The 26,701-nt window shown below is 40.0% G+C and overlaps 1 protein-coding gene across 1 annotated transcript in view; it reads right to left on the bottom strand.

Annotated features, from left to right (window-relative positions):
* LOC122562216 (dynein axonemal heavy chain 17-like) overlaps positions 1–26,701 on the bottom strand; it is a 464,703-nt gene that overhangs the window by 366,629 nt on the left and 71,373 nt on the right. Inside the window, exons 13-16 of the mRNA XM_043714924.1 lie at positions 20,100–20,295; positions 14,374–14,520; positions 11,953–12,061; positions 3,422–3,525 (exon numbers count right to left, since the gene is read on the bottom strand). Coding sequence (XP_043570859.1) covers positions 3,422–3,525; positions 11,953–12,061; positions 14,374–14,520; positions 20,100–20,295 — 556 coding nt within the window. The remainder of the gene's footprint in view (positions 1–3,421; positions 3,526–11,952; positions 12,062–14,373; positions 14,521–20,099; positions 20,296–26,701) is intronic.

Raw genomic sequence — 26,701 nt, 5'->3', positions numbered from 1 at the left:
AATATCGGTTCTTGTTGAGACAAAGTCCCACCTTCACATTGAGAATAGCCTTCTTCCTGTTGTGTGGCACTATCACCATGCTAAATGGGGCAAACTTCGATCTAGCAACACAAGACTGGGCATCCATGAGGTGCTGTGGGCCATCAACAGCAGCAATCCTGTGGTCCAGCATAATCTACAACCTCATGGCCCAGCATAACCCTCACTCAATCATTATGATCAAGCCAGGAGATCAACCCTGGATCAATGGAGAGTGCAGGAAGGCATGACAGGAGCAAATTGACACCTTTTAGTTTCTCACCCATGAGTGGGAAAATCGCAAAGTCCATGAAAATAAATTAATATTACTTAATATTGAGATGTAACTGCATGGAATAAGGTACTTGCCATTTGCTATAGAGATTCTTAGCTTGCCATTTAAACTTTAAGGGGAAAATTGGACTTATTTCCCAACACTAAAAAATACTGTCATCCCAAATTTTTCACAACTATCTAGAACATAGAACATAGAAGAATACAGCGCAGTACAGGCCCTTTGGCCCTCGATGTTGCGCCGATCCAAGCCCACCTAACCTACACTAACCCACTATCCTCCATATACCTAACCAATGCCCGCTTAAATGCCCATAAAGAGGGAAAGTCCACCACTGCTACTGGCAGGGCATTCCATGAACTTACAACTCGCTGAGTGAAGAACCTACCCCAACTTCAGTCCTATATCTACCCCCCCCCTTAATTTAAAGCTATGCCACCTTGTAATACCCGACTCCATACGCGGGAAAAGGTTCACACTGTCAACCCTATCTAACCCCCTAATCATCTTGTACACCTCAATCAAGTCACCCCTAAACCTTCTTTTCTATAATGAAAACAGCCCCAAGTGTCTCAGTCTTTCCTCATACGATCTTCCTTCCATACCAGGCAACATCCTGGTAAACCTCCTCTGCACCCGTTCCAGTGCCTCCACATCCTTCCTATAGTATGGCAACCAAAACTGCACACAATATTCCAGATGCGGCCGCACCAGAGTCTTATACAACTGCATCATGACAGCTCCCTCACACGACCCTTTCCTCCCTGCCTGATGGGTACATACTTATCAAGAACACTCAATAGTTGCTCCTTGAACAAGCTCCACATATCAATTACGCCCTTGCCTTGAAGCTTACTTTTCCAAGCCACACATCCTTAACCACCATTCTACCCAACCACCACTCTGTGAAATGAACTGAAGTCTGAAATCTCCAATTAATCTTCGGTCATTCTCCTTAAAATTATATGCACATATGATAGTCATTTCTGCCATGGGAAAAACAAATCACTCACTATTCACTCTATGTATACCTTTCATCATCTTGTTCACCTCTGACAAATTGCTTCTCACCCTTCTTCCCTCCAATGAGAAAAAAGACTTAGCTCCCTTTAGCTTTCTTCATAAGAAGTGTAATCTCGTCCATGCAGCATACTGGTAAATCTCCTCTGTACCCTCTCTAAGTCTTCCACATCCTTCCAGTAATGTGAGGAACAAAACTGAATGCAATATTCTTACTGTGGTCTACCAGGGCTCCATCGAGCTGCAGCAAAACCTCATGGTTCTTAACAGCAGTCTCTCAGCTAATGACAGCCAACCTCTCACCTTGGATGGCAACTTTGAGTGATTTATGGACGTGGATTCCAAGATCTATCTGTTCCTACATACTACCAAAAACATTGCTGCATTCCCTCCATACTGACCCTCTGACAATGCTGCTCTCCCTCCACACTGACCCTCTGACAATGATGCACTCCCTCCACACTGTCCCTCTGATGATGCTGCACTCCTTCCATACTGATCCTCTGATAGCGATCCTCAAAGCCATCCATTCTACTTATTTGTGACTCAGTATTCACATCGGCGACAATGCCCTGTTCCTGAGTAAATACTGAAGAAAAGTATTCATTCAGTGTCTCCCCAATCTCTTCCGCCTCCACACGCAACTTCCCACTGCTATCCTTGACTGGACCTATTCCTACCCTAGTCATTCTTTTATTCCTACACTGCTCAAAGATTGGGATAATTTCATCATGAGTCTTATGTTGGCCTGACGTCAGTTTTAAATTTGCACATCTAATAATTCTGATGAATCTGCTATTTATATTGGTTACAATCCTAGAATTCTGCAGGAGAACTTTGTACAAGAACTTAGTGCCTGTTACAGTTGTTTAAAATATTACAGTTGGACACTATCAAACGTATGAAGGAAACTGAATGCTATGATTAAAATTGATACATGTAAAATATTTTTGTTACAAACTTTGTTGTTTAGTATAAATATATTATTATGGTTAGTATCACATAAAAACAATGTTAAAATAACGTTTTGAGAGGAAACAAAGATGTCTCTAAAGGATATATTTTCACTCAACTTTAGTGGAAGGCACGATGAAAGTTTTATAATATACAAATATTAATACTTCTGGAATTTACATTTTCGAATATAGGTGGTTAGGTCGGCAGAGGGTTTCTTTTAAAAAGAAAAATTCAAAGTATCCTTCCAGAACTGTGTTTAAATTCAACAGTTTGTGAGCCAACAGGTGACTACTGTCCCCTGCACTATGAATGGAAATATGCTTATCCCATTGTGTTTACAACAGCTGGAAAAAGCATGTAATTTATCCAGGAGGGCTTAATTATAAACCTGCAGGTTATCAGACCTGAGAAAGCTAAAGCTTTCCAATTTGAAAAAAGTTTCCTCTAGAAGATTTGGAAAGGACTCATTAAGTTTTCTTCATGGTCCACATCAAGGAAATTGTCAGAAGTCAGTCACTTTGAACCTGAAGAGTAGAAAGAAGAGGGTGCTTTCTCTGGACTTGAGATTCTTTAATGAAAGTTGATTTCATACTGCGTGTTTTGAAATCATTCTATTTGTCTTAATCGTACAGACCTGTATATATGAATGATTACTCTGTCTCTGTATGCAAAAGAACTGGATGGTTTACGTATGTATGGCATGGCCAATTGTACAGATCATCAAAATATTTTATGAATAAAGTATAGTTTTGAAATAAAAAAAATGAATTACATATTAGATAGCTTGTTTTATTTTATTTCTTCTTTCAAGTAGTAAATATCTGTTGCTAAAGTAAATCTGAAACCTAGTATGAATATGTTTCAGTGGCCACATTAACGAAACAAAAAGAAAAAAGATCTAGCAAGCTGGATTTCATTCTGAAGTCATGACACTATTCAGTAAAGTGGGTAGACTAGCAGCAAATTCATTTTCTCTTTTAGCACATGAATATTGACAGATGTAATATTTGGCACAACCATTCAAAATAGCACTTAAGCTTGCTCTCTGACCATTACATGTCTTAGCAAAGCTAGTGTGCCAGCCTTCTAGTTATTATTAAAAATGTAACATTGTTTTCAGATCATACTCACCACCATCATGAGATGCATTGTTTCTACATTATTTTTAGCTTTCTGAATCCTACTCTCAAGATCATACAATATGCCTCTCAACTCTTGAATATATTCCCAAACACCTAACAAAAGATAATTGTGTTAAATAAATTAACTCTATATAAGATACCAAGACTGTTTGTAATATATTTAATTTTGGCTGATTATGATAGCTGGAACTCTACGATTTCCATATGATTTCTGCTCAGATATCATTGGAACCTGAACAGAATTCAATGAAATGCTAAAATTAATTTAGTTTAAATGTACGTTTTATAAACACATTACATCGGAGTTGCCTGTTCTAATAGAAATGTTCATTTACTGCAAATCTTCCACAAAACTGGCTACACACCAACATGAGATTCTTCCAAATTTTTTACCCTTGCGAGTATTCATCACATTACATCCAGAGTCACTATGAGCACAGTCATGTTTAGTCATATTAATCCATTAATGACTTGCAGCTGCAAGACCAGCAATGAATTAAAACCTGATTTCGACGTTTGTCACACCAATGCTGTAATTTCTTTAAAGTATTTTTAAAATGCAGTTCATATTAATTTATCAATTCATTTTCTGTCAATTGAAAATTATGCCTAACATTTATGACATCTGTCAGTTGAAGCTGCTCATTGACTTGTTAAGTTCATTTGTCAAAATTAATTGAACTTTAGTTCGTATTACTGTCAGTTCTTCCATAACGTGATGGTTTCGTTCTTGTGCAACTCCACATCATAGAAAAATTGTGCTTTAGAAGCAGTGCTTAAAGTGTTGGTGCTGTAGTTGCATTACAGCCAACACACATTTTAAAAGTTTGCGCTGTAGAAACAGTGTCCCCAATTCATCAATCACATTTAGCGAATTCGCATTGATGAAAGGTGCATTATAACAGAATAACCTGCATTACGAATTCAGGCAATGTTCCAGTCTGTGGTCAATTACAATTGATAATAATGCTTGGAACTAGAAGTAAACGGGTCATTTCAGTAAACAGTAGTTGCATTTTATGTTTATTACACCCCTAACAGGAACTCCAGTCCATTGTTACTGAGAATCAAAGTGGAGAAGAGAACAACAATCATACAGGAGTCAAGACATAACTCCATTTCTCTCTCCACAGATGTGCTAGACCTGCTGAGTTTCTCCAGTATTTTTGATATTTGCTTTAATTACTGCCTCAACTATTAAATCAGCAAGTGAATTCCGCAGTCTCACTGCTTTGTGCAGGAAATTTCTCCTGTCCTTTGTATGAACTTAGAGTACATATATTTATTCATATTTTTATGGTCTTGGGTCTCCTAAACCCTAGCACTACCACAAATGGTTCTCACATATTCCTCCTATTTTTTTCCTCCTGATGCAAACCTGGTGTTTTGTAGAGTACCCATGGCTTTGCCTGTTTTGCATTAGTAGCAAATCCCAGAGTGGTTCATTTTGTATGTCCCAGAAGAACATGAACAAGGTAGGGTATTTGTGGGAATTAGGATGCTGTGCCATTTTTCTTTTCTTGTCTGGATGAAAAGATCTATTTTATTTAGTGACAGAGGAAAAAGTACCAGATCCTCAATAAATAGAGGTCCTTGCCTTAACAAGACTTTTGCTTTGCAAAAATATTTTTTCAAAGCTTTTCATCTTGCATTCATCAAGACAATTCACAAAATGAAAACTAACATTGATACTGCATGAAGGGAGAGTGCAGAGTGCTGAATGATTCAAATGAAGTTTGCTGCCAATTTTCATTAATTGGTGCATTATGTATGACAAAGCCTCTACCAATCAGAGTCCCAGTCAAGTTCAGGAAGGGATAGAGTGGGCAAATATGGAAAAACAGCAATAAATAGGATCAAAGGGAGAAAAAGTAATAAAAGGGCAAAATTATTGGCTCTTTGTATGAATGCATAGAGTATTCGGAAAAAAAATGCATTGGCAACACAAGCATAGGCAAATGGGTATGATCTTATAGTTATTACAGAGACATAGTTACAAGGAGATCGAAGCTTAAAAAATTAACTACAATTCTGTGAAGAGGATTGATTTGAGTGTAGGAGTTGGGAAGTCATGTTGAGCTTGGACATTTCACAAACTAGCCCATTTTGCTGAGTTGACTTGTTCCCTGAACTGCCTTGAATCTTTCTTCTAGGAGAGAAATTAAACTTGTTTTTATTCACAACACGGATATTTTCTGAATTGAATTACAAAACAACTTGCTCATTCTAGATTTTTCTGAACCAAAAATAAATTTACATGTTTCCTCCAGCTGTTGTAAACACAATGGGATAAACATATTTCCATTAACAGTGCATTGGTGAGGCCTCTTCTGGAATGCTTTGTCCAGTTCTGGTTGCCCAGTTATAGGAAGGATATTATCAAGCTAGAGAGGGTTCAGAAGAGATTTACCAGGTTGTTGCCGAGCACAGAAGGTTTGAGTTATAAAGAAAGGCCAGATAGGCTTGAACTTTTTCACTGGAGCATTGGAGGTTGACAGGTGATCTGATAGAAGTTTATAAAATAATGAGTGGTATCGATAGAGTTAATGGTAGTTGTCTTTTTCCTTAAAATGGGGGAATTTGAAGATTAGAGGGCATATTTTTAAGGTGAGAGGAGGGAGATAAACAGGCAATTTTTTTTACACAGAGGGTGGTTTGTGTATGGAATGAACTTGCTGAGAAAGTGGTGGACTAGGTATATTTACACAGTTTAAAAACATTTGAATAGATAAATGTATAGGAAAGATTTGGAGGGATATGGGCGCGGAGCAGGCAGGTGGGACTAGTTTAGTTTGGGATTATGTTTGGCATGGACTGGTTGGACTGAAGAGTCTGTTCCTGTGCTGTATGACTCTATGACAATGAAGGGGAAACAGTGGATGTGATATATTTTATTCCCACGAGGCTTTTAAGAAGGCACAACACCTTACGTTACTTAATAAGATAAGAGCCCGTTGTGTTGAAGATTGTGTTTTAGCGTTAATAGCATATTGGCTAACTAATTTAAGACAGAGAGTTGGAATATGGGGGTCATTTTCAGGATGGTAACCTGTAACTAATGGAATTCCACAGGGATCAGTACTTGGGCCACAATTACTTACAACATATATTAATGAATTACATTAGGAAAATGAATGTACTATCGGCAAGTTTGCAGATAATACAAAAATAAGTATGAAATCAAGTGATGAGGATGATACAGGAATATACAGAAGGATACAGACAAGCTAAGCAAGTGGGCAAAAACTTCCTTGATGGAATATAATGTGGGCTATAGGGGGATTACGCACTTTCGCAGGAAGAATAACAGAGCTGCATATTATATAATTATATAAATGGAAGAAGACTGCAGAAAGCTACATAACAGAGGGAACAACAACAACTTATCTTCCATCTAGTAGGTACCTTACAGCCCTCAGGACTTAAAATTAAATTTTACAATGTTAGACCATGAACACCTCCTTCTATGTTCAACTCTACATACCCAGATCTGGGCACCCAGGTGTCCCTATCAGCAATGTTTTTGTCTGCTTCCCCTTTTTATCTCCCTCTCTTTCAGCAACATAGTTATCCATTCATCTCAACTCTTTACACACCCTGAATCCCACCCCAATCATCAGCTAAATACCACCATTTCCCAGTTGCATTCACTTCTAATGAAAGGTCACGCAACTTGAAAAGTTAACTTTGTTTTTCTCTCCACAGATGTTTTCACCCCTCCTGAGTTTCTCCAGCACTTTCTACTTTTGTTGAAAATAAGATTAGTCCATTATCATAGCAGGCCTGTTAATTGCTTGACTACCTTTTTTTTGCCTAACTGAATGGGATAGCAAAATTGAATTCTGAATTCAATGGCTATAATGGTTTCCGCAAATGGATAGTTGGGGTTTTCTCAAGGGTAGACAAAGTAGAACAGATTTTAGCAGGGAGTAAAGGCTTCCTTATTTGGTTGTGCAGGTCATGGTCATTTGTACCATGGGATAGTAGTCTTTAGCTGTTCTTTCTTTTTTTTCCCCCTCTCCTAGTTGAGACTTACTAACGCTGTACCTCAGAGCTCTTTTTAGTTTTCTGTTTACATTTTTGAAGAGCCATTACTCAGCAAAGCAATCAACTATGCAAGAATTTTCTTTCAGTCTCCTGGTTTTATTTTAGAAGCTTTGAATTCTCACACCTTTGTTGTATTGTGCAAGGATTAAATTAATTCCTCTGCCTTCCATTGTGGTTGGTAAAGAGATAATACATAAGCCCGTTAGAAGTTCTGGCTGAAGCAGATCAATAGTGGACAATCATGAGAGTTCTGGGAGCCATCATTTTAAGTTTATTGTATCCACCTCACCTGATGAGTGAGCAGCGTTTTGAAAGCTTGTGATTATAACCTGGTATGACTTCTGACTTTATCCATTTAAAGACAGAATAGTTGAAATAATTGCACAGATGCCAATAACCTGTCACCACCAAGTCACCCTTTATTTACTTGTGAACAATACATTGGCTGTGACCAGCCAACTCAGAGTTAGTCCCTGGAACTGAGGAAATTCTAAATCCCCTGTTTATTTATATTTATATCTCCTAGTTCTTTTTATGTTGTGTGTGTGTGTGTGTGTGGGTGTGATACATCGTGAACGACAACAGGTGTATACATCTTTATTCATTTTCCACCACCAGGTAGAAAGGAAAAACCCAAGTGGTCAGTGACAAGCAGTGCCATTCTCTTCAAAGGGCAATATTTCGTTTTAGATTAGATTAGATTAGATTACTTACAGTGTGGAAACAGGCCCTTCGGCCCAACAAGTCCACACCGACCCACCGAAGCGCAACCCACCCAGACCCATTCCCCTACATTTACCCCTTCACCTAATACTAAGGGCAATTTAGCACGGCCAATTCACCTAGTCCACACATTTTTGGACTGTGGGAGAAAACCGGAGTACCCGGAGGAAACCCACGCAGACATGGGAAGAATGTGCAAACTCCACACAGTCAGTCACCTGAGGCGGGAATTGAACCCGGGTCTCTGGCGCTGTGAGGCAGCAGTGCTAACCACTGTGATCAAAAAAGTGAAGGGGAGGGCAGGAATTAAATTAAAATAGAGTTGGAGAGGGAAATTAAACATTCCACTCCCTGCGGTGCCCACATCTCCCTGAAAACTTCGAGGGTGTTAGTAGACACCATGCGCTCCTTCTCCAGGGACACCCAGGCATGGACGTAGCCTTGGAAGAGGGGCAGGCAATCGGCCATAACGACCCCCTCTTTAGCTCGTTGCCTGTACATGTTTATGGCCAGTTTGGCCAGGCCCAGGAGATACCCTGTTTATAATTTTCTTTTTTTGCAGAAGCAGGAACACAATGACTATGGCCTAGCCAGCACAGAGCAAGTCCTGAGAGTGAAGAGAATCCTAAGGTTCCTATTTCTAACTGCAGTAGTGCTTATATTTTCCCTGGTACCCCTATGTTGTGTGCATGCAAGTGTGAGATACAGTGGAAGACAACAGGTCTATAAATCTTTATTCATTTTCCACTAACAGGGAAAAAGGAAACACCCGAGTGGCCAGTGACAAGCAATACCCTTCTCATCAAAGGACAATGCTGCGTGATCAAACAGTGAAGGGAGGGCAGGGATTAAATCAAAATAGAGTTGGAGGGGGAAATAATACACTCCACTCCCTGCGGTGCCCACCTCTCCCTGAACAGCTCAAAGGTGTTGGTGGACATCGTGTGCTCCTTCTCCAGAGACACCCAGGCTCTAACATAACCGCAGAAGCGGGGCAGGCAGTCAGCCCTAACAACCCCCTCCACAGCCCACTGCCTGGACCTGTTTATGGCCAGTTTGGTCAGGCCCAGGAGATTTATCTTCTTTTTTTCTTTTCATTTTTTTATTAACCCCCCCCACACTACCGCCTAACTCCTGCAGTGCTTATTTTTATTTTATTTTTATAAGAGATCCCCTATTTATATTCTTTTTTTTTCTTTTTAACCCCCACACTGCCGCCTAAGTGCGGTAGTGCTTATTTTATCCCCAGCACCCATGGTGTGTGTGTGCAGGTGTGAGACACAGTGAAAGACACAAAGTGCACGAATCTTTATTCAAATTCCACCACCAGGAAGATAGGAAAACACCCGGGTGGCCAGTGACAAACACTGCCCTTCACATCAAAGGGCAGTGCTGTGTGATCAAAACAGTGAAGGGGAGGGTAGGGACTAAATCAAAATAGAGTTGGAGGGAGAAATAATGCACCCCACTCCCTGCGGCGCCCACGTCTCCCTGAACAACTCCAGGGTGTTGGTGGACACCGCGTGCTCCTTCTTCAAGGACACCCGGGCTCTAACGTAACTGCAAAAAAGGGGCAGGCAGTCGGCCCTAACGACCCCCTCCACTGCCCACTGCCTGGACCTGTTTATGGCCAGTTTGATCAGGCCCAGGAGATTTATCTTCTTTTTTTTTCTTTTCTTTTTTTTTTATTAACCCACATCACTACCGCCTAACTGCTGTAGTGCTTATTTTTATTTTATTTTTATAAGAGATCCCCTATTTATATTAGTCAGCTAGGACTTCCTGATTGGCCCAGGTTAACAACCCCAATCAAGGATCTCATAGTCAACATGATCCAATCACTACAATAGCTTTTTTTGACAAATGTATGCTATTATGATTGTATAGTGGACACCTTGCTTACGGTCAGCTTCAATCACAATGATTGCAGTTCTCCCGTTATAGCCCCATGATTCCTGGAAAATAACAACCCTCTCCACAGCCTGAATGTGCCAGAGCACTTACTCCATTAACAGTGCTTGTTTGCTTGTATCTTTGTGCTAAGGGCTGAGTACCCATCAGCTGTGCACATTTTCATGGGACAACCAAAATGGACTGGCTGAGTTGGTGCTTTCTTCCACCTGGATTCTTCCTACCTGATCCTTTGTGCAACCTATATACGCCCCACACCCTATCCCCCCCCAACCAAAATTCCAAACTGACCCTTGATACACTGACAAGCTCATGAACAAAATAGAATCATACATTTTCACCTCTATTGTTTAATTAACCTCAACCCAAAGATTATAGAATTGCTAAGGATGAACACCTCATCTCTCATTCTTAAAGCAAAGACCTTTGATGAGGTAGTATACCCACTGATAGAGTTTCCACTGCTACTTTATATAATTTTATTATAACAACACTATAGGCAGAAAGACAAATAGTCAGTTTTATATTTATACCAATGCAACACAAAAGTGCTACAATAAGCAAAACTTCACTTCAATTGCAAAATAAATAACATTTGTTGCCTAGTGTTCCTAGAAATCACACCAGGCAGTTGGAACTTTGTAAAAAGGTAAAAACAATGACTGCAGACGCTGGAAACCAGATTCTGGATCAGTGGTGCTGGAAGAGCACAGCAGTTGTAGCATAGAGTACAATAGGTGAGTGGGGGAGGGGAATGAAGGTGATAGGTCAGGGGAGGAGGGTGGAGTGGATAGGTGGAAAAGGAGATAGGCAGGTAGGACAAGTCTGAACAAGTCATGGGGACAGTGCTGAGCTTGAAGTTTGGAACTAGGGTGAGGTGGGGGAAGGGGAAATGAGGAAACTGTTGAAGTCCACGTTGAAACCCTGGGGTTGAAGTGTTCCGAGGCGGAAGATGAGGCGATCTTCCTCCAGGCGCCTGGTGGTGAGGGAGCGGCGGTGAAGGAGGCCCAGGACCTCCATGTCCTCGGCAGAGTGGGAGGGGGAGTTGAAATGTTGGACCACAGGGCGGGTGATTGGTGCGGGTGTCCCGGAGATGTTCCCTAAAACGCTCTGCTAGGAGGCGCCCAGTCTCCCCAGTCACCAATCAACCACACCGCCTCGGAACACTTCAACCCCAGGGCATCAATGTGGACTTCAACAGTTTCCTCATTTCCCCTTCCCCCACCTCATCCTACTAACAAACTTCCAGCTCAGCACTGTCCCCATGACTTGTCCTATTGTACTCTATGCTACTTTCTCCCCACCCCCACCCTCCTCCAGCTTATCTCTCCACGCTTCAGGCTCTCTGCCTTTATTCCTGATGAAGGGCTTTTGCCCAAAACATCGATTTCGCTGCTCCTTGGATGCTGCCAGACTGCTGTGCTCTTCCAGCACCACTAATCCAGAAGAAAGTTGGAACTTTGTAACAATTCATTGGTCTTGCAGGAGAACTTTCCAACCTTTACTACATTTGTAACCAATATCATATTCGTATAGCATTTTCTTTATTGAGGTTCTCTCCAACTGCAAATTGCTGTTATGCCAATGATACATTTTAAACAGCTAAAATATCTAAATTCCAACAAAGACAAGTGAAATTGAAAACACAAGCATTGCAAGATTGAATAGATCATTAACATTGCTGATAAATCAAATTTCATTACTTACAGTACTCTACTAAAATAATTCAGAAAAATACTTAACAAAAGGTTTACAATATTGCGTAATATTGCTTCTGACTGCAAAAATATTGTAATATAAACATATTAATTACAGATTTTACAGCAATAGCATACTTACCTTCACTGTTCCAGTGCAAATTTTGTTCAGCTTTAACCAATTTAAAATCTATCTCAGCCAGTTCACTGCTTATCAGAGGATATTCAACATCAATAACTGTAAGTCTTATCTGTAAGAGTTGTAAAATAGTAAGAATAGTAAAATAGGTGGAGGCATTATTAAATACTGCAAATGAAAATACTTTCATTTGTGTAATAAATTACATTAAATACAAATTGGATAACAAAGCACTTAGACAGCATATAGTCTTATCACATATGACTGGCTTTGAAAAACAAATTGCTTAGTAGCTCCCCAAAATGATTGTTAATCATATTCAAGGAGTAAAAAGGCAAAAATTACATTCTTCTCGGAACCTAAAATCATATTTAAAAATATAATACAAATGATTAGCAAGTTAAAAATTAAAATAACAAATTCCTGGATTTATCATCACGTGAAGTTGTGCACTTACAACTGTCCACTTATCTTTTCAGAACTTTTGAGCGGTAAGCCCCTGTCATCTGATTCAGTGGGATGCTTTCTTCGTGGTGTCTTTGGCATGTTTAAGGAGGGAAAACAAGTTTCTTCAACCAATCAGTTGAAGGATCTTCACTAAGGTGTGGAGATGCCAGTGTTGGACTGGAGTGGATAAAGTTAAAAGTCACTTTAAAAAGACTTATTGCAAAATGGTCCTGATTTAAGGTGATTTAAGGCTTCAAAAATATAAGGAAAACCCTTATCAGCTAGAGCAGGGTGAGTGCCTGGAATTCATTCCCCTGTTTGATAGTGGAGGTAAATACCCTCAACTCATTTGAAAGATAACTGTATCTGCACAAAAAGCGCCGTAACTTGAAAAATTATAGAGCAGGTTTGGAAGATGAAATTCGAATGGTCATCTAGTTCTTTAGTTCAGGCCATCACAGACATGAAAGGGCTGAATAGCCTATTTCTGTGCTATAACTTTTCTATGGTCCAATGATTTATATATATTCAGCATCAGGAAGGACGCCCTCTCAGCACTATTTAAAGAGTTCATTAAATATCTCTACATCTATTGGCTATTATTGCAAATTGTAGAAGTATTTGGAGGGATCTTGTGATGCTTACCTCTCAGCCAGGAGGTCTGGTTCAAGTACCACTCTGCTCTGGAGGTGTATCACAGGATACCTGAATCAGATTGATTAAAATAGCTAGAAGTATTTGGTGATGGGCTCTTGTGATGCAGTGATGTGTCCCTACCTCTGAGTCAGAAGACAATTCCTGGCCAGTATGCTTGCTGATCACTTACTGAAAGTGGCTTAGGAGCAGGCAGGACTACATATAAATCCAGTACTATTTGAGGGAACTGGTTGGCCTACAAGGTTATCCTTCACCTGCTATGCTCCCATCTAGCTACATCCTCAACCAGCATGTATTCAATGGAAAACTCCATCCAGCATATCTTCATCCTTGTAACCAAACTTGCAGGTGCTTGGTAGTGTGCATTGAATAGAGTGCTTAAAGCATATCAGTGTGCCCTCCACAGTAATCAACTTCCCATCAGGAAGGGTGCAGCAAAAGCATTGTAATCTGGCATGGTACAGCTACTCGCTTCCCCTCACTTTATCTTCACTTCTCCTTCTGCTTGTCTGGCAGGAGCTTCAATCTGGGACTTCAGATTCTGCAGTCTTGAGGTTTTTCACTTGCACTGAGAGGACATCATATATATTGAATGTATTTCCTTATTCCATGGCGGCTTGCATACATGACATATCACAAGATCTTACTTAACACTCTGCATTTGTGGGAACTTACTGCTAGAATATGATGCCACATGTTTTGTAAATATGCTAGTTACATTTTTAACTGGGCTAAAGTCCCAGAGATTCAAGGCAAAGCTTTTTAAGATTGGATAGATTCCCTACAGTGTGGAAACAGGCCCTTCGGCCCACCAAGTCCACACCGACCCTCTGAAAAGTAACCCAACTAGACCCATTTCCCTCTGTCTGATGTATCTAACACTATGGGCAATTTAGCATGGTCAATTGACCTAATCTGCACATCTTTAGACTGTGGGAGGAAACCAGAGCACCCTAAGGAAACCCACACAGACATGGGGAGAATGTGCAAACTCCACACAGACAGTTGCCCGAGGCTAGAATTGAACCTGGGACCCCAGTGCTGTGAGGCAGCAGTGCTAACCACTGAGCCACTGTGCAGCCGATTTCAGTGAATACCATTCATCTATGTTTAGGAATGACACGCCCAACAACCCATGCTTCCCCAACCCTGGAGAAAAAGTATCTTGTCTGGCAGGACACCTTTTCTCATGACTGGTGCAGCAGAATGGAAAACTTTCTAGAGTTAACTGCTTTGGGAGCAAAAATCAACCCTTCGTTTTTGAACTTGCTGAACAAACTTTGCAGAAATATAACAGAAAAATGATAGTGTGAAACTTGCCTTGTTATACCATCCAACAATGAGATCCAAATTGTCAACAAAATTTCTGAAAGTTTTCATCATTGCAAAGACATCAAGTCCACTCTGTGGGATATCCGTCCTTTCCTGAATGTTCAAATAATGAACTTCGCGAAGAACTGCGACCAACTAGTTAAAATATATGTAATCATCATAAAAAACATTTAAAAGACATCGCCATTACATTTTGAATTATCATAAAATCCTGATAGCGTGTGGAAACAGAAAGGTATTGGGGAGAATCTGGAAGACCACCAAATAATCAATAAGAGCTATTTACTTTTTGCTACAGAATTCACCACTACTTGTGTTTTCTTTTCTAATCAGATTATTCACGATTCACACCCAAGTAGACCCAGTGAGGTGTCACAAAATCCACCAATACTGCATACGACAAATTATATATGTACACCCATAATCCATTTAACAATGGAAAACTACAGTTTATCACCACATAAAAAATAGCAAATGCAAATAAAAATATGACAGGTAACTTTCCCACATTTTTTGTATAACTATATCTTGCTACAAAGACACAAATAAATTATAATCCAGTTTTAGTTAGCAAAGACAGATCCTCAGTCGTAGTGTTGCAATTCATTAGTATTCTCAAGGTCTTCCTGTGCTAAGCAATATATTCTGAGAGGGCAAGCACTGAAACCGCTCTCATATTTCTGTCAATGTTAGTAGTCATTCTGGTAATAAATCATGTGAGTGAACAGATCAGTGGCCTGCCTATTGTCCCCTTTAGTGTCTGTTCCTGAAAAGCATTTGTTAAGGACCCACATTTCTCACTCTGAATTCTAAACTTTACCATATTATGGTCACAGTTCCTCAGAGGATCTTTTACTCTGAGATCATTTATTAAACCAGATCACTATGTATCACCATCTCCAAAATAGCCTGCTTCCTGTTTGATCCATGATGTATTGTTCTGGGAAAGTATCGCAAACACTACGAATTCTGACTTGTAGTCAACTCTGTTAATTTGACCGATCCAATTTACATGAACATTAAATTCTCCATGATTAATGCAATGTCTTTTCTCTATGCCCTCACTTTTTCATGACTTATTCTCTACCTACAAAACAACTATAATTAATGGGCCTATATACTACTACCACCAATATGCTCCTCCCTTGTTATGTCTTACTTATAATCTATATAGATTTTATATCATCCAATCCTAGACCATTTCTTACTATTATACTTATTCTTTATTGTAACGTCAAAGCTACCCCAATACCCTTTCCTTTCCCTTTCAAAAAATGCAAATAGCCCATCAATATGTAGCTCTCAGCTTTGATTGCCTTTAATAGGTATAAGATGATAACCAATTAACCTCTAAGTGCATTGTTAATTCATTTATTTTAGTTTGAGTGGTGCAGAAACAGTGCACTGATATGCTGGTTGTACATGTTTTGTGTGTGATGTTAATATCTAAGTTTGTGGACAATGCAGCTGGTAGAAACATGTGTTTCATCTAATATTGGTAAAAAATTGAAGTATTCTGAGTTGTACAGATTATGAATATGTCCTTTTGCTTATTGGAAGGTGTCTTACAGAGCCAACTTGCTTACATTGTAAGTATTTCTCATTAGAAATCTGTCTGGATCAGTGACCATCATGTCCCTATAATTCAGAAGACTATTTTGACTCATAAGATACCATTGCATACTCCCTGCAAAACATGATAGAGTTCTTCACTAAATCTTCTTCCTCCTATTTTTCACCTTCCTACCCCTCTCCTCAGGACTCTGCATCCCAGAACTTTTCCCTCTTCAAAATTCACAACTGTCAAAAGGGCCATGTCACAAAGATTGTAGCAGACCACCATAATGTGCAAGACCCTTGACAGGGGTTACTTTGGGGTGCCAACCAAATGGTCAAGATATTAGAACCGCTTCTTTAAAACAGCAATAGTCTGCTCAATGGCAGACTTAGAAACCAAATGACATTAGTTGTAATATCTCTCTGCCTGTTCTAGGATGATGCAAAGATGTCAAGAATCATTTGTTATTGCATGTCCAATTATAGTATATCATAACTCATAACAGACATCCACAGATGTTCAATGCTACTATGAATAAATATTACATCTGTGATTGAGGATCGTGGCGTCATGACAATTGCCAGGAGAGCACGCACACTCTTGCATATTGTGCTAAAGTGTTATTCAGACTAGAGGAAAGTATAAGGGAATGGAGGTCCTTCCAATTGATAAATTTCCCTGGCTACTCACTCATGATAATTGCATGCATACAATCAACAATCCCCGAATATCTGAATTAAACCAGCAATAGAGGTAAATCCAACTCCATTCTGAGCCTATGTTGCGTTATCCATTCAGGATTCTATGTATTCTCCTATCATCTAAAACAGGGTATTCACAATTATTCAATGATGTGTTACCACTTGAGAAGTATCACTAAAATCTGCTGCTGATCATTGGAATCATCAAGAGTCAAAGAAGTCAGAAAAATACCAGAAGTGCAAACCAACTTAGAATTTCAAACATGTCGAAGTAATGAAGTGTGTGATTGGGGTCATAGTGATGCAAAGCAGTTCACAGCAGTGTATAGCCTAGAGTGAAGCACATCAGTTACACTGTGACGCAAGTCAGGATCACAATGAAGTTGGGCAAGATATTGAAGTTGATTGGAATTACTGAGAAGCAGTCCAGATCCAAAGCAACCAGAAATGTGTTAGAAGAAATTTGAACCAGGTCAGGTTCTCCGTGAATCAGACTCAGAACAGTGGGAAGCAGATTAAGGTAACTGTAGATCCTTTTGGGAGCAGTGTGAAGTGTGTATAAGCCCCATGAAGCAAGTCAGGAAGAGTATAACGCAGATTAGGATTGTGACAATATGAAGCAGATCAGACATATTGTGAGTCAGAAACATATGCAACAGGTTGGAGCAACGTAAGAGATATAAAAAAAGATGCTGGAATCCAATGCAGACAAGCAGGAAGCTGGAAGAACACAGCAAACGGGCGACGTCAGGACGTGGAGAAGTCAACATTTTGGGTGTAACGCTTCTTCAGGACTGGGGGGGGTTGGATGTAAGGGGAGCTGCATGTAAAGGAGGGGACGAGGTCGGGGTTAGGGAGGATTTTGGGTGGGGAGGGGGCAGGGTGGTGACCTAGGGATAGGTGAACTCAGGTAGAGGGTGTCACCTGGTTGGTCGATGGGAGGAATGAATCCAGTTGGTAGATGGAAGGAAGGGTTGACCAGAGGAATGGAAGGGAGGGAGAAAAGCTAGAAAGGGAGTCGAAGGATGGGAAGGAAGGTTATTTGAAATTGGAGAACTCAATGTTAGGTCCTCTGTGCTATAGCTGCCCAGGTGGAAGATGAGGTGTTGTTCCTCTAATTTGCAGTCTGATTCACTGTGAAAATGGAGGAGGCCAAGAATGGTCATGTCTGAAAAGGAGTGGTAAGGGGATTAGAATGTGTGGTGACTGAGAGGTCAGGTTGGCCTCTGTGGGCCCAGCTGAGATGTTCGGCGAAACGTGCGTGAAGTTTATATTTGGTCGCACCAATGGAACAAGTGAAGCTGGTCAGCAACTGTATTAGCTAGGGCAAGATCATGGCAATGCAATTTGCATATGGTGGGGATCAGCAGGAGAACAAATATACGAGGAAATTCCTGAAAGGTGCAAAGTTATACAGTAACTATAATGGGAGATTTTAACTATTCTAATTTATACCAGGATAGTGTAAAGGGCAGAGAGGAGAAAGACTTTATAGAGTGTATTCAGGAGAACGTCCTCCATCAGTATGATCCAAAAAGGAGGGAGATATTGCTGGATCTGTTTCAGAAGAATGGTGTGGGTCAAATGAAACAATTGCAAGTAAGGAGCACTTAAAGGACAATAATAATTGTACCATAAGATTAGGTCAGCTACAGGAAAGGGTATGGAGAAATCCAAAGTTAAAAAAAAGTGACAGAAAGTGCTAGAAAAACTCATGTGGTCAGCAGCATTTGTAAAGAAAGAAACATTATTAACATTTTGAGTCTGATATGACTCTTGTTCAGAAATCTTCAGGTTCCAAAGAAGAACCATGTCAGGCTCAAAATATTAGCTTTGTTTCTCTCTCCACACTTACTGCATACTTGCTATTTTTATTTCCAGCACTTTCTGTTTTAATTTCAGCACTTTCTGTTTTAATTTCAGGTCTCCATCATCAATAGAAATTGTTCTTATTATATGAGTAATAAGTAACTGGGAGAGGCCCAACTTCCATGGGGTGGAAACAGATCTGGCCCAGATAAATTGGAATCAAAGTACAGTAGGCAAAACTGTAACAGAACAACAGAGGGATAGTTCAGTTAGTCACATTTCTACTGGAGGAAAAGTAGTGCAAACAAATCCAGTGCTCACTTGACAATAAAAGATATGGAAGATAAAATGAAGCAGGGAATATATAGAAATGATGGTCATCTGCTTCATTATCAATTTCCCACCCAATCAGGATTTAAATCAAACTTGCTTATTAGGATCTACCATAGGCAGTTGGGAAGTAATATATTTAAAAGAGTTTCTTGCCTGAAACTCATAAGCAACTTAAATCCAAGTAGATTTATTTCCTAAAAATTACAGCAGATTAAAATGTAGAACATTAAATGAGGAATAGGTTATTTAGTTCCATGGATCCACTCCACCATTAGACAATGTTTGAGCTAGCATTTCAATTCCATTCTCTTGCATTTGTTTCATCTCCTGTTACGCTATCAGTGCCACAGATCGAAAGCCCAATTGTCTTCTCAACTACAGCCTTGGAGGAGGTCATTCCTAATTTCTACTACACTAAAATGCCTAATTTCCACCACAGAAAGGAATGCATATTACATTCCTGAAAGCTAGTTGGTGAAGATAGAAACAAGAGCCACTGTTTACTTCAAATTGATCTATTCCTCAAATTAGGGGAGAAAGTGAGGTCTGCAGACGCTGGAGATCAAAGTTGAAACTTTATTGCTGGAACAGCACAGCAGGTCAGGCAGCATCCAGATGCTGGATGCTGCCTGACCTGCTGTGCTGTTCCAGCAATAAAGTTTCAACCTATTCCTCAAATTAAACAGTTTTACTATTTGTGTTAAGATCTTTCAATTTTATATATATATAATATAGCTTTTCTTTTCTGTTGAGTAATCAACTTCTGCTCTAATGTGAAAGAACATCTTCAGCTTGTATGAATATGTTTCAACAACTAATCATCACATTAACCAAATGCAGAAATTAAACAGACTTGCTGTCAAGATAAGTTCCGTTTGGATTTGAATTGTCCAGCAACCCAGTCAGCTGGAATTGAAGCACTCTATTGGACATTTAGATTTTCTGCGTGATTTCTCTGAATATATGTGCATCAGAACTTGTGTGGGTTCCCCATACACATCTCCAATACATGCATAATCACCAATAATCTGGATGCTGGAAGATTTGGGTCATTGAGAACTTCTTCTGAGCATCCAACTGATTTTTCATGATTCATACTTAAATTAATTATAGAATATAATCATAAAATAGTTCATACTTTTTATTGTAGCCATTTGAAGTAACCTTAAAATTTTACAATAGCAAATATTGATAGTATAAGGTAGACTTCATGACAGACAAAAATACTATTTTCAAATTATTTGCATTATGACATTTTAACACATTTTACAGATTTTATGTTTATTAAAAATGATTGATAAAAATATTCTAACCTTTTTACTGAAGCTGACACTAATGAGGTTTGTGGTTGGATTACGAGTTATAAGTGGTTGTTTTAAGTTGAATTGGCAGTCTTCATCTACTTTCCTAATCCAGTCTGTGTACACTTGCTCTGAGAACTTCTCAAGTAGTGATTTCATCTCTGTGTATTTATTTAAAATGTGTTTTGCCTCATCATTTGATGTATAACTGTTCAAAAAATAAAATTAATGTAAAATGTGAATTCAGGAACACTAAAGATGATCTTAGAAATTATCATCTGATTGTGAATGCATGAAGAAGTTTCTACATTTTGGTAAAATCTAAAGCAAAGCCTAAAATGTCTCCCACAAAAAAATCAAGCAGTGACATCCAGTGGAGAGAAATTAATGTTTTAAAGAAATATATACAATAAAAGTACACAACACATAAGAAGGGTTATTTGGTCAAAGTTGCATATGGCAGGTAAAGACATCCACTTCTATATATTTCTTCAGAGTATCATTTCATTCTTCTTTGAAAGATTTATCAAAGTCCCTGCTGAAAATATAGGAGGTAGTGACAAGGTGGTAATGTCATTGGAATAGTAATCCAGAGGTCTGAAGAAATAATTCAAATCCTACAACAGCAGCTGAAAAATTAATTTCAATTAATAGATCTGGAATGTAATGGTGTCATTAAAGCCCACTGATTCATAAATATCTTTTAGGGAACCCGCAATGATGGACTGGTCTACATATGATTCTCAAATGATCTGTGAAATAGCCTGGCAAACTATTCAGTTCAAACAACAGGGAGGGTGCTAAATGCTGGTCTTGCCAGCAACACTCATATCCCATGTAAAAGTGACAAAAATATATTGTTATCAAATCTTCTTCCATCCTAATGTCTGGTAGTGCATTTCAGATCACAACAACTCATCGTGTAAAAAAGCTTATTTCATTTCATCACAAATTCTTTTGCCAATCATCTTAAACCTTGCCCTCTGCTTTGACGCTTCTGCCACCAGAAAACATTTCTTCTGATTTATGCCATCAAAACCCTTTATACTTTTGAACATTGCCTAATTTTCTGTACTCAGAAAAAGGAGAACTATCCCCAACTTCTGCAATCTGTTCACATAATTGAGTTCTCTCTTTCATGTTACACTTGCATTTTATTTCCTTTGCACCTTCTCTAAGACTATGACATTATTTCAAAAGTAAGGTGGCCAAGAATTTAACATAATGTATAGATGAGACTTACACATATAAGTTAAAAGTTAAAAATCACACAACACCAGGTTATTGTCCAACAGGTTTAATTGGAAGCACACTAGCTTTCGGAGCGACGCTCCTTCATCAGGTGATTGTGGAGGGCTTGATCGTAACACAGAATTTATAGCAAAAATTTGCTGTGATGTAACTGAAATTATACATTGAAGAATTGATTGTCTGATTGATTGATTGTCTCCGAATCATATAAGTTTAATGTGGCTTCCTTGTTTTTGCAATATATACTGCTATTAATAAAGCCAAGGTTCTATATGTTTCCTTTCTAAGACACTACTCGTTACCTTCATGAATTTGTGGACATACATCACCTTAACTTTATACCGAAAGTTTTAACATCATAGCACCCCTAAACAGGCTTGGCAACACCATTACCAATATCACTATTGCAAGTGCCATATTGTCTCCAAAAAGGGACCCAATACATGTGGAATACTTTTAGTCATGTCACCTAGGAACAGAATTTTAGTAAGAATATGAATGTACATTAGTCACATCTGTCAGAGATATGCAGAGTGTGATGTATGTCAGCATGAAATGCTTATTTGAAGACAATACTGCCATTTCAGAGAACAAATGTTCATCTGACACCATCTTGTAACATTCCACAGCAAATATGCATTCAGCAGCAAGAAGGACACTCAAAATGTGATATTTAAAGAAACCAACAATGAATTATAAGTTGTTTGTTTTTCATTGAATCTTCCTGAGATTGAAATATATTTGGAATTGCTGGAATTGGTTAAAGTTTATTAAGCTTATAAAGAATGATGTAACATGTGCTGAAAGAAGTTGTCATAATTTTAAGAAGATTGAATTTAGTTAACTGGTCCCAGACATTGACAAAATGTTTACATTTCCCCTGAATAACAGTATAAAAGAGAAAATAAGCAAAGGAGAAACAGAGCAAGCCAAGCCACTGAAAGATAGAAAAAAGAGTTGAGGGATTTCAACAGGATGTTATGTCTCAAGAGGGTGTCACTTGAAATAAATTATTCGAGCTGAACCTTAGCAAAGAAATGTTTTCATAATAACATCCTTACTGAGAGTAGTAGTTTGCACAACTCTCGACTCAAGAGAGGGCAAAGATAGTATTGCCAGTGAACACAAAGATGACCATAGTGTTAAGCATTACTGGGCTCGTGTGCTGGATATCAAGCTCTGCTATTTCCAAGTCATCACTCAAGTTAAAGACTTTATAAAAGTATGCAAAATTTCATCATTTATATTCATATTCATACCAAGGTTGAGAGAAAGCACAGATCATGTTTCTGTATTTAACGAGAATTACTATTTGTTACAAATAAAAACATAATATAAACAACAAATGTTGGAGATCATAGCTCTGATTAAGAGTCATCTAGACTTGAAACGTTAGCTTGCTCTCTCTCCATGGATGCTGTCTGACTCTGTGAACTCCAGCATTTGTTTGTCTCAGTATAGATTTCAGAATGTGCAGTAATTTGCTTCTAAATAGATAAATACATACAGATAAGCATTTATGAACGGTTAACATCTAATTCCACTTTAACACACATATTCAGACAAACACAAAAAATATGGGCAGAGGGAAAGACTGTGAAAGCAGTTTAATAGTCCCTGTCCATAGTGTTAGCTGAGACGATCATATTTGCTTGTCAGACCCTGCTGTTCCATTTCAGTTGATATTCAAAAATAAAAATTTGGAAGAAAAGTAAATAAAAAGTATGTATAATGAACATGTATCAATCTGACCTTTCACCAGACTGCAGTAAGTTCCCAGTTCACTATGTACTTCTGTTTTATTCCTTCAAGGGATATGGGTAATATTGGCAAAGCTAGCATCATAATGGGCAAATAGGCAGACAGAACATTACTTGAATGGTAATAAACTGGGGGAAGGGGAGACACAACAAGGCCTGGGTGCCCTTGTACACCAGTTGCTGAAAGTAAGCATGCAGGTGTAGCACGTGACAAAGAAGACAAATGGAATTTTGGTCTTCATACCTAGAAGATTTGAGCTCAGCAGCAGGGATTTCATGCTGCAACTTTACAAGGCATTGTAAAAATCACATCTGGACCATTGTGTGAAGTTTTGATCTCCTTTTCTGAAGAAGGATGTTCTAGTTATTGAGGTTATTGGGTGCAGAGAAGGTTTACCAGACTCTTTCCTGGGATGTCAGAACTGAGATGGGGGAGAGACTGGAGTATATACACTAGAAATTTAGAAGAATGGTGGGGTGGGGTGGTGGTGGATGTGGTGGAGAGTGGGTGGGGTGGGGGGAAATAGTGAAATCTCAAGAAAATAACGACAGATTAATGCAGGGGATGCGTCCATGGTCAGGAGCACCCGAATTCAGGGTGGGACAGTATATGACCAGACCTGGCATGGTTACTTCATCTTCGATTCGATTACATTACAGTGTGGAAACAGGCCCTTCGGCCCAACAAGTCTACACCGACCCGCTGAAGCGCAACCCACCCATACCCCTAACCAAACACTACGGGCAATTTAGCATGGCCAATTCACCTGACCTGCACATTTTTGGACTGTGTGAGGAAACCGGAGCACCCGGAGGAAACCCACGCAGACACGGGGAGAATGTGCAAACTCCACACAGTCAGTCATCTGAGGCAGGAACTGAACCCGGGTCTCTGGCGCTGTGAGGCAGCAGTGCTAACTACTGTGCCACCGTGCTGCCATCATATGACAGGCTGGAGAGCAAGTGGGCAAGTGCAGACTTGGATGAATCGGTTGGATGAGACCTGAAGGTGAGCTGCTGGGATGGATTGAGGATTGGCTGTCTAACAGAAGGCAGAGAGTTGGGATAAAAGGTTCTTTCACTGTTTTGGGTGAAAGTGCTCAATCCCATGGTCTACATCTTCAAGCAATTCAATCCATTTAGATGCACCTGTTCTGTAATTAATCCTCGTGGAGCAGCTTTTACTGACACGGACAAGAGATTACTGGAGCATCGGGCTCAGGATAAGTGCACAGCGCAGGATTGAGCAAAAGATGTTTTATTGGAAACGACAGGTTTCTGTGGCTTTCTCCAGTCGTTTATTTCATTTGTTCATTCGGTTCCCCCGAAATATTGCGTGCAGTTGCTTGCAGTTTATGCCCGGATCAATAGGGGCATAAAGTGAAGTTAAGAGCTGGAAAGGGTTGGGGAGATATGCAGTTAGGTCTAACATATGAGGAACGGCTGAGGATACTGTGATTGTATTCGTTGGAGTTTAGAAGATTAAGGGGAGACTTAATAGAGACGTACAAAATAATACATGGCTTGGAAAAGGTGGATGCTAGGAAATTGTTTCAGTTAAACGAGGAGACTAGGACCCGTGGATACAGCCTTAGAATTAGAGGGGGTCATTTCAGAACAGAAATGCGGAGACATTTCTTCAGCCAGAGAGTGGTGGGCCTGTGGAATTCATTGCCACGGAGTGCAGTGGAAGCCGGGACGCTAAATGTCTTCAAGGCCGAGATTGATAGATTCTTGTTGTCTCGAGGAATTAAGGGCTACGGGGAGAACGCTGGTAAGTGGAGCTGAAATGCGCATCAGCCATGATTGAATGGCGGAGTGGACTTGATGGGCCGAATGGCCTTACTTCCACTCCTATGTCTTATGTCTTATGTCTTATGAAGAGGTGCAGAGCCTATTACATTCAAGGGAAGGGTTGTCAGGAAGGGAATCGGGATTTTCAGGGCCTTGCTGACAAGAGACAGAGTCATGAAACCACAGAGACAGGAATATTGACAGTTACTTTCCATCATTTCCATTAATTTGGAAATTGAAAATATGCAATGCCTCTCAGTATTGCCCCAAGTTCCACAGCTGGGGTGAAGGAAGACTATTTGTCAGTGAAGCCAATTGTCTTTGGAGGATTGGCCCTGGGGATGTTTGTGCCTGAATGGCCAGATATACTGAGGGTATCCTTGCCAGAGGAAACTGACAATCTGCTGTTTGAATTCTGAAGTGTCATAGAGGGACAAGCAGGTTGGAGACAGAGGGCCTGCCACCTTTGCAGTGTCATGACAGAATACTTCTGACGAGCATTTTTGTGGTTGCTCCTCCAGCTGTCTACCTCCTGACACCACCTCACTTGTAAAGAAAGGGCACTTAAAGTGATATCCCCATCTCTCTGTTGTCATGCCTCTGATGAGGAGGACCAATGACTGGGATGATGGGGTGTAAGCATGTACACATATCCAGTGAACCCAAGAGTGTTGTACCCAGCTCCTCATTGCATCAGCTAACCATCTATGGAGGCAGTCAGTTGATTGCATGCTTGAGGCACTAGGTCCCACAGCACTGATATAGCCTCTGGGATATGAGAGTCATATCTCATCTGTCTACTCCTACTTTTCCCCGCATGCATTTCGATCAAATTGCTGATTTTCAATATCACAGGGTCCTCTCCTGCCTATGGCTGAACAGTTGCCTGTTTCCTGGCAATCTTTGAAATACCAGTGGCCTGGGGCATTTCTACTTCAATCAAGTGTGGAGCTGGTGCAACAAGGTGCTTACCAGCATGTGCTTCCAAAATTTCTAAAACTGATATTCCCAACAAGGTGTCAGTCTGAGCTGGTGGGGGTAAAGGAGGTAGGCTTCCTCTGAGGTCTCTGCACTTCTTATCTCAGAAGTTGAAGAGATGCCTCCTCACAGAGTGACTCATTTCTCTGCTGAAGTGTGGAAATACTGTTAGTACCTGTAAGACACAAGGGAGAAAAGGCATCACAGGCAATGAATGATACAAGGGTGGTGTTAATGTGAGGTGCAGTGGAAGGAAGAGTGGTACTTTCTCTGTTAGTTGGACACGGATGTTTCAGTATCTCTGAAGGAGAGGTTCCAGTCATCTCTTATGAGGAGAAGGACTAATGTTGGAAGGTCATTCACAGTTAGTGGTGTGGGAGGCTAGGGAGGAATGAGACTAAGTGAGGGAAGATGTTGCAGTACAACAGTGAGAGCGATAGAGCAAGAACTTTGGTGGGAGGTACAGAGATAGAGTGTGCAAGGTCACACTCCACACCTGGCAGGGTGGAGAAGATCATTGACCTTCTTGAGACAGTGCTGGCTGTCAATCAGACTGTGGATACCGGACTGACCCAGGTGGCAAGTTCAGACAGACATTTCCACTTGAAGGAGAGACGAGGACCTGAGGGCACAGCCTCAAGGTAAAGTGATGATCTTTTAGAACTGAGATGAGGAGAAATTACTTGAGCCAGAAAGTACTATGTCTGTGAAACTCATTGTGGCAGAAGGCTGTGGAAGCCAAGTCATTGAGTGCACTTAAGACAGAGATAGATAGGTTCTTGATTTAAGAACATAAGAACTAGGAGCAGGAGTAGGCCATCCAGCCCTTCA

Source organism: Chiloscyllium plagiosum, chromosome 24 (genome assembly GCF_004010195.1).
Source record: "Chiloscyllium plagiosum isolate BGI_BamShark_2017 chromosome 24, ASM401019v2, whole genome shotgun sequence".
NCBI classification, from domain to species: Eukaryota; Metazoa; Chordata; class Chondrichthyes; order Orectolobiformes; family Hemiscylliidae; genus Chiloscyllium; species Chiloscyllium plagiosum.
Note: the sequence above shows the minus strand (reverse complement) of the source record. Positions and strands in the feature narration are given on the sequence as shown.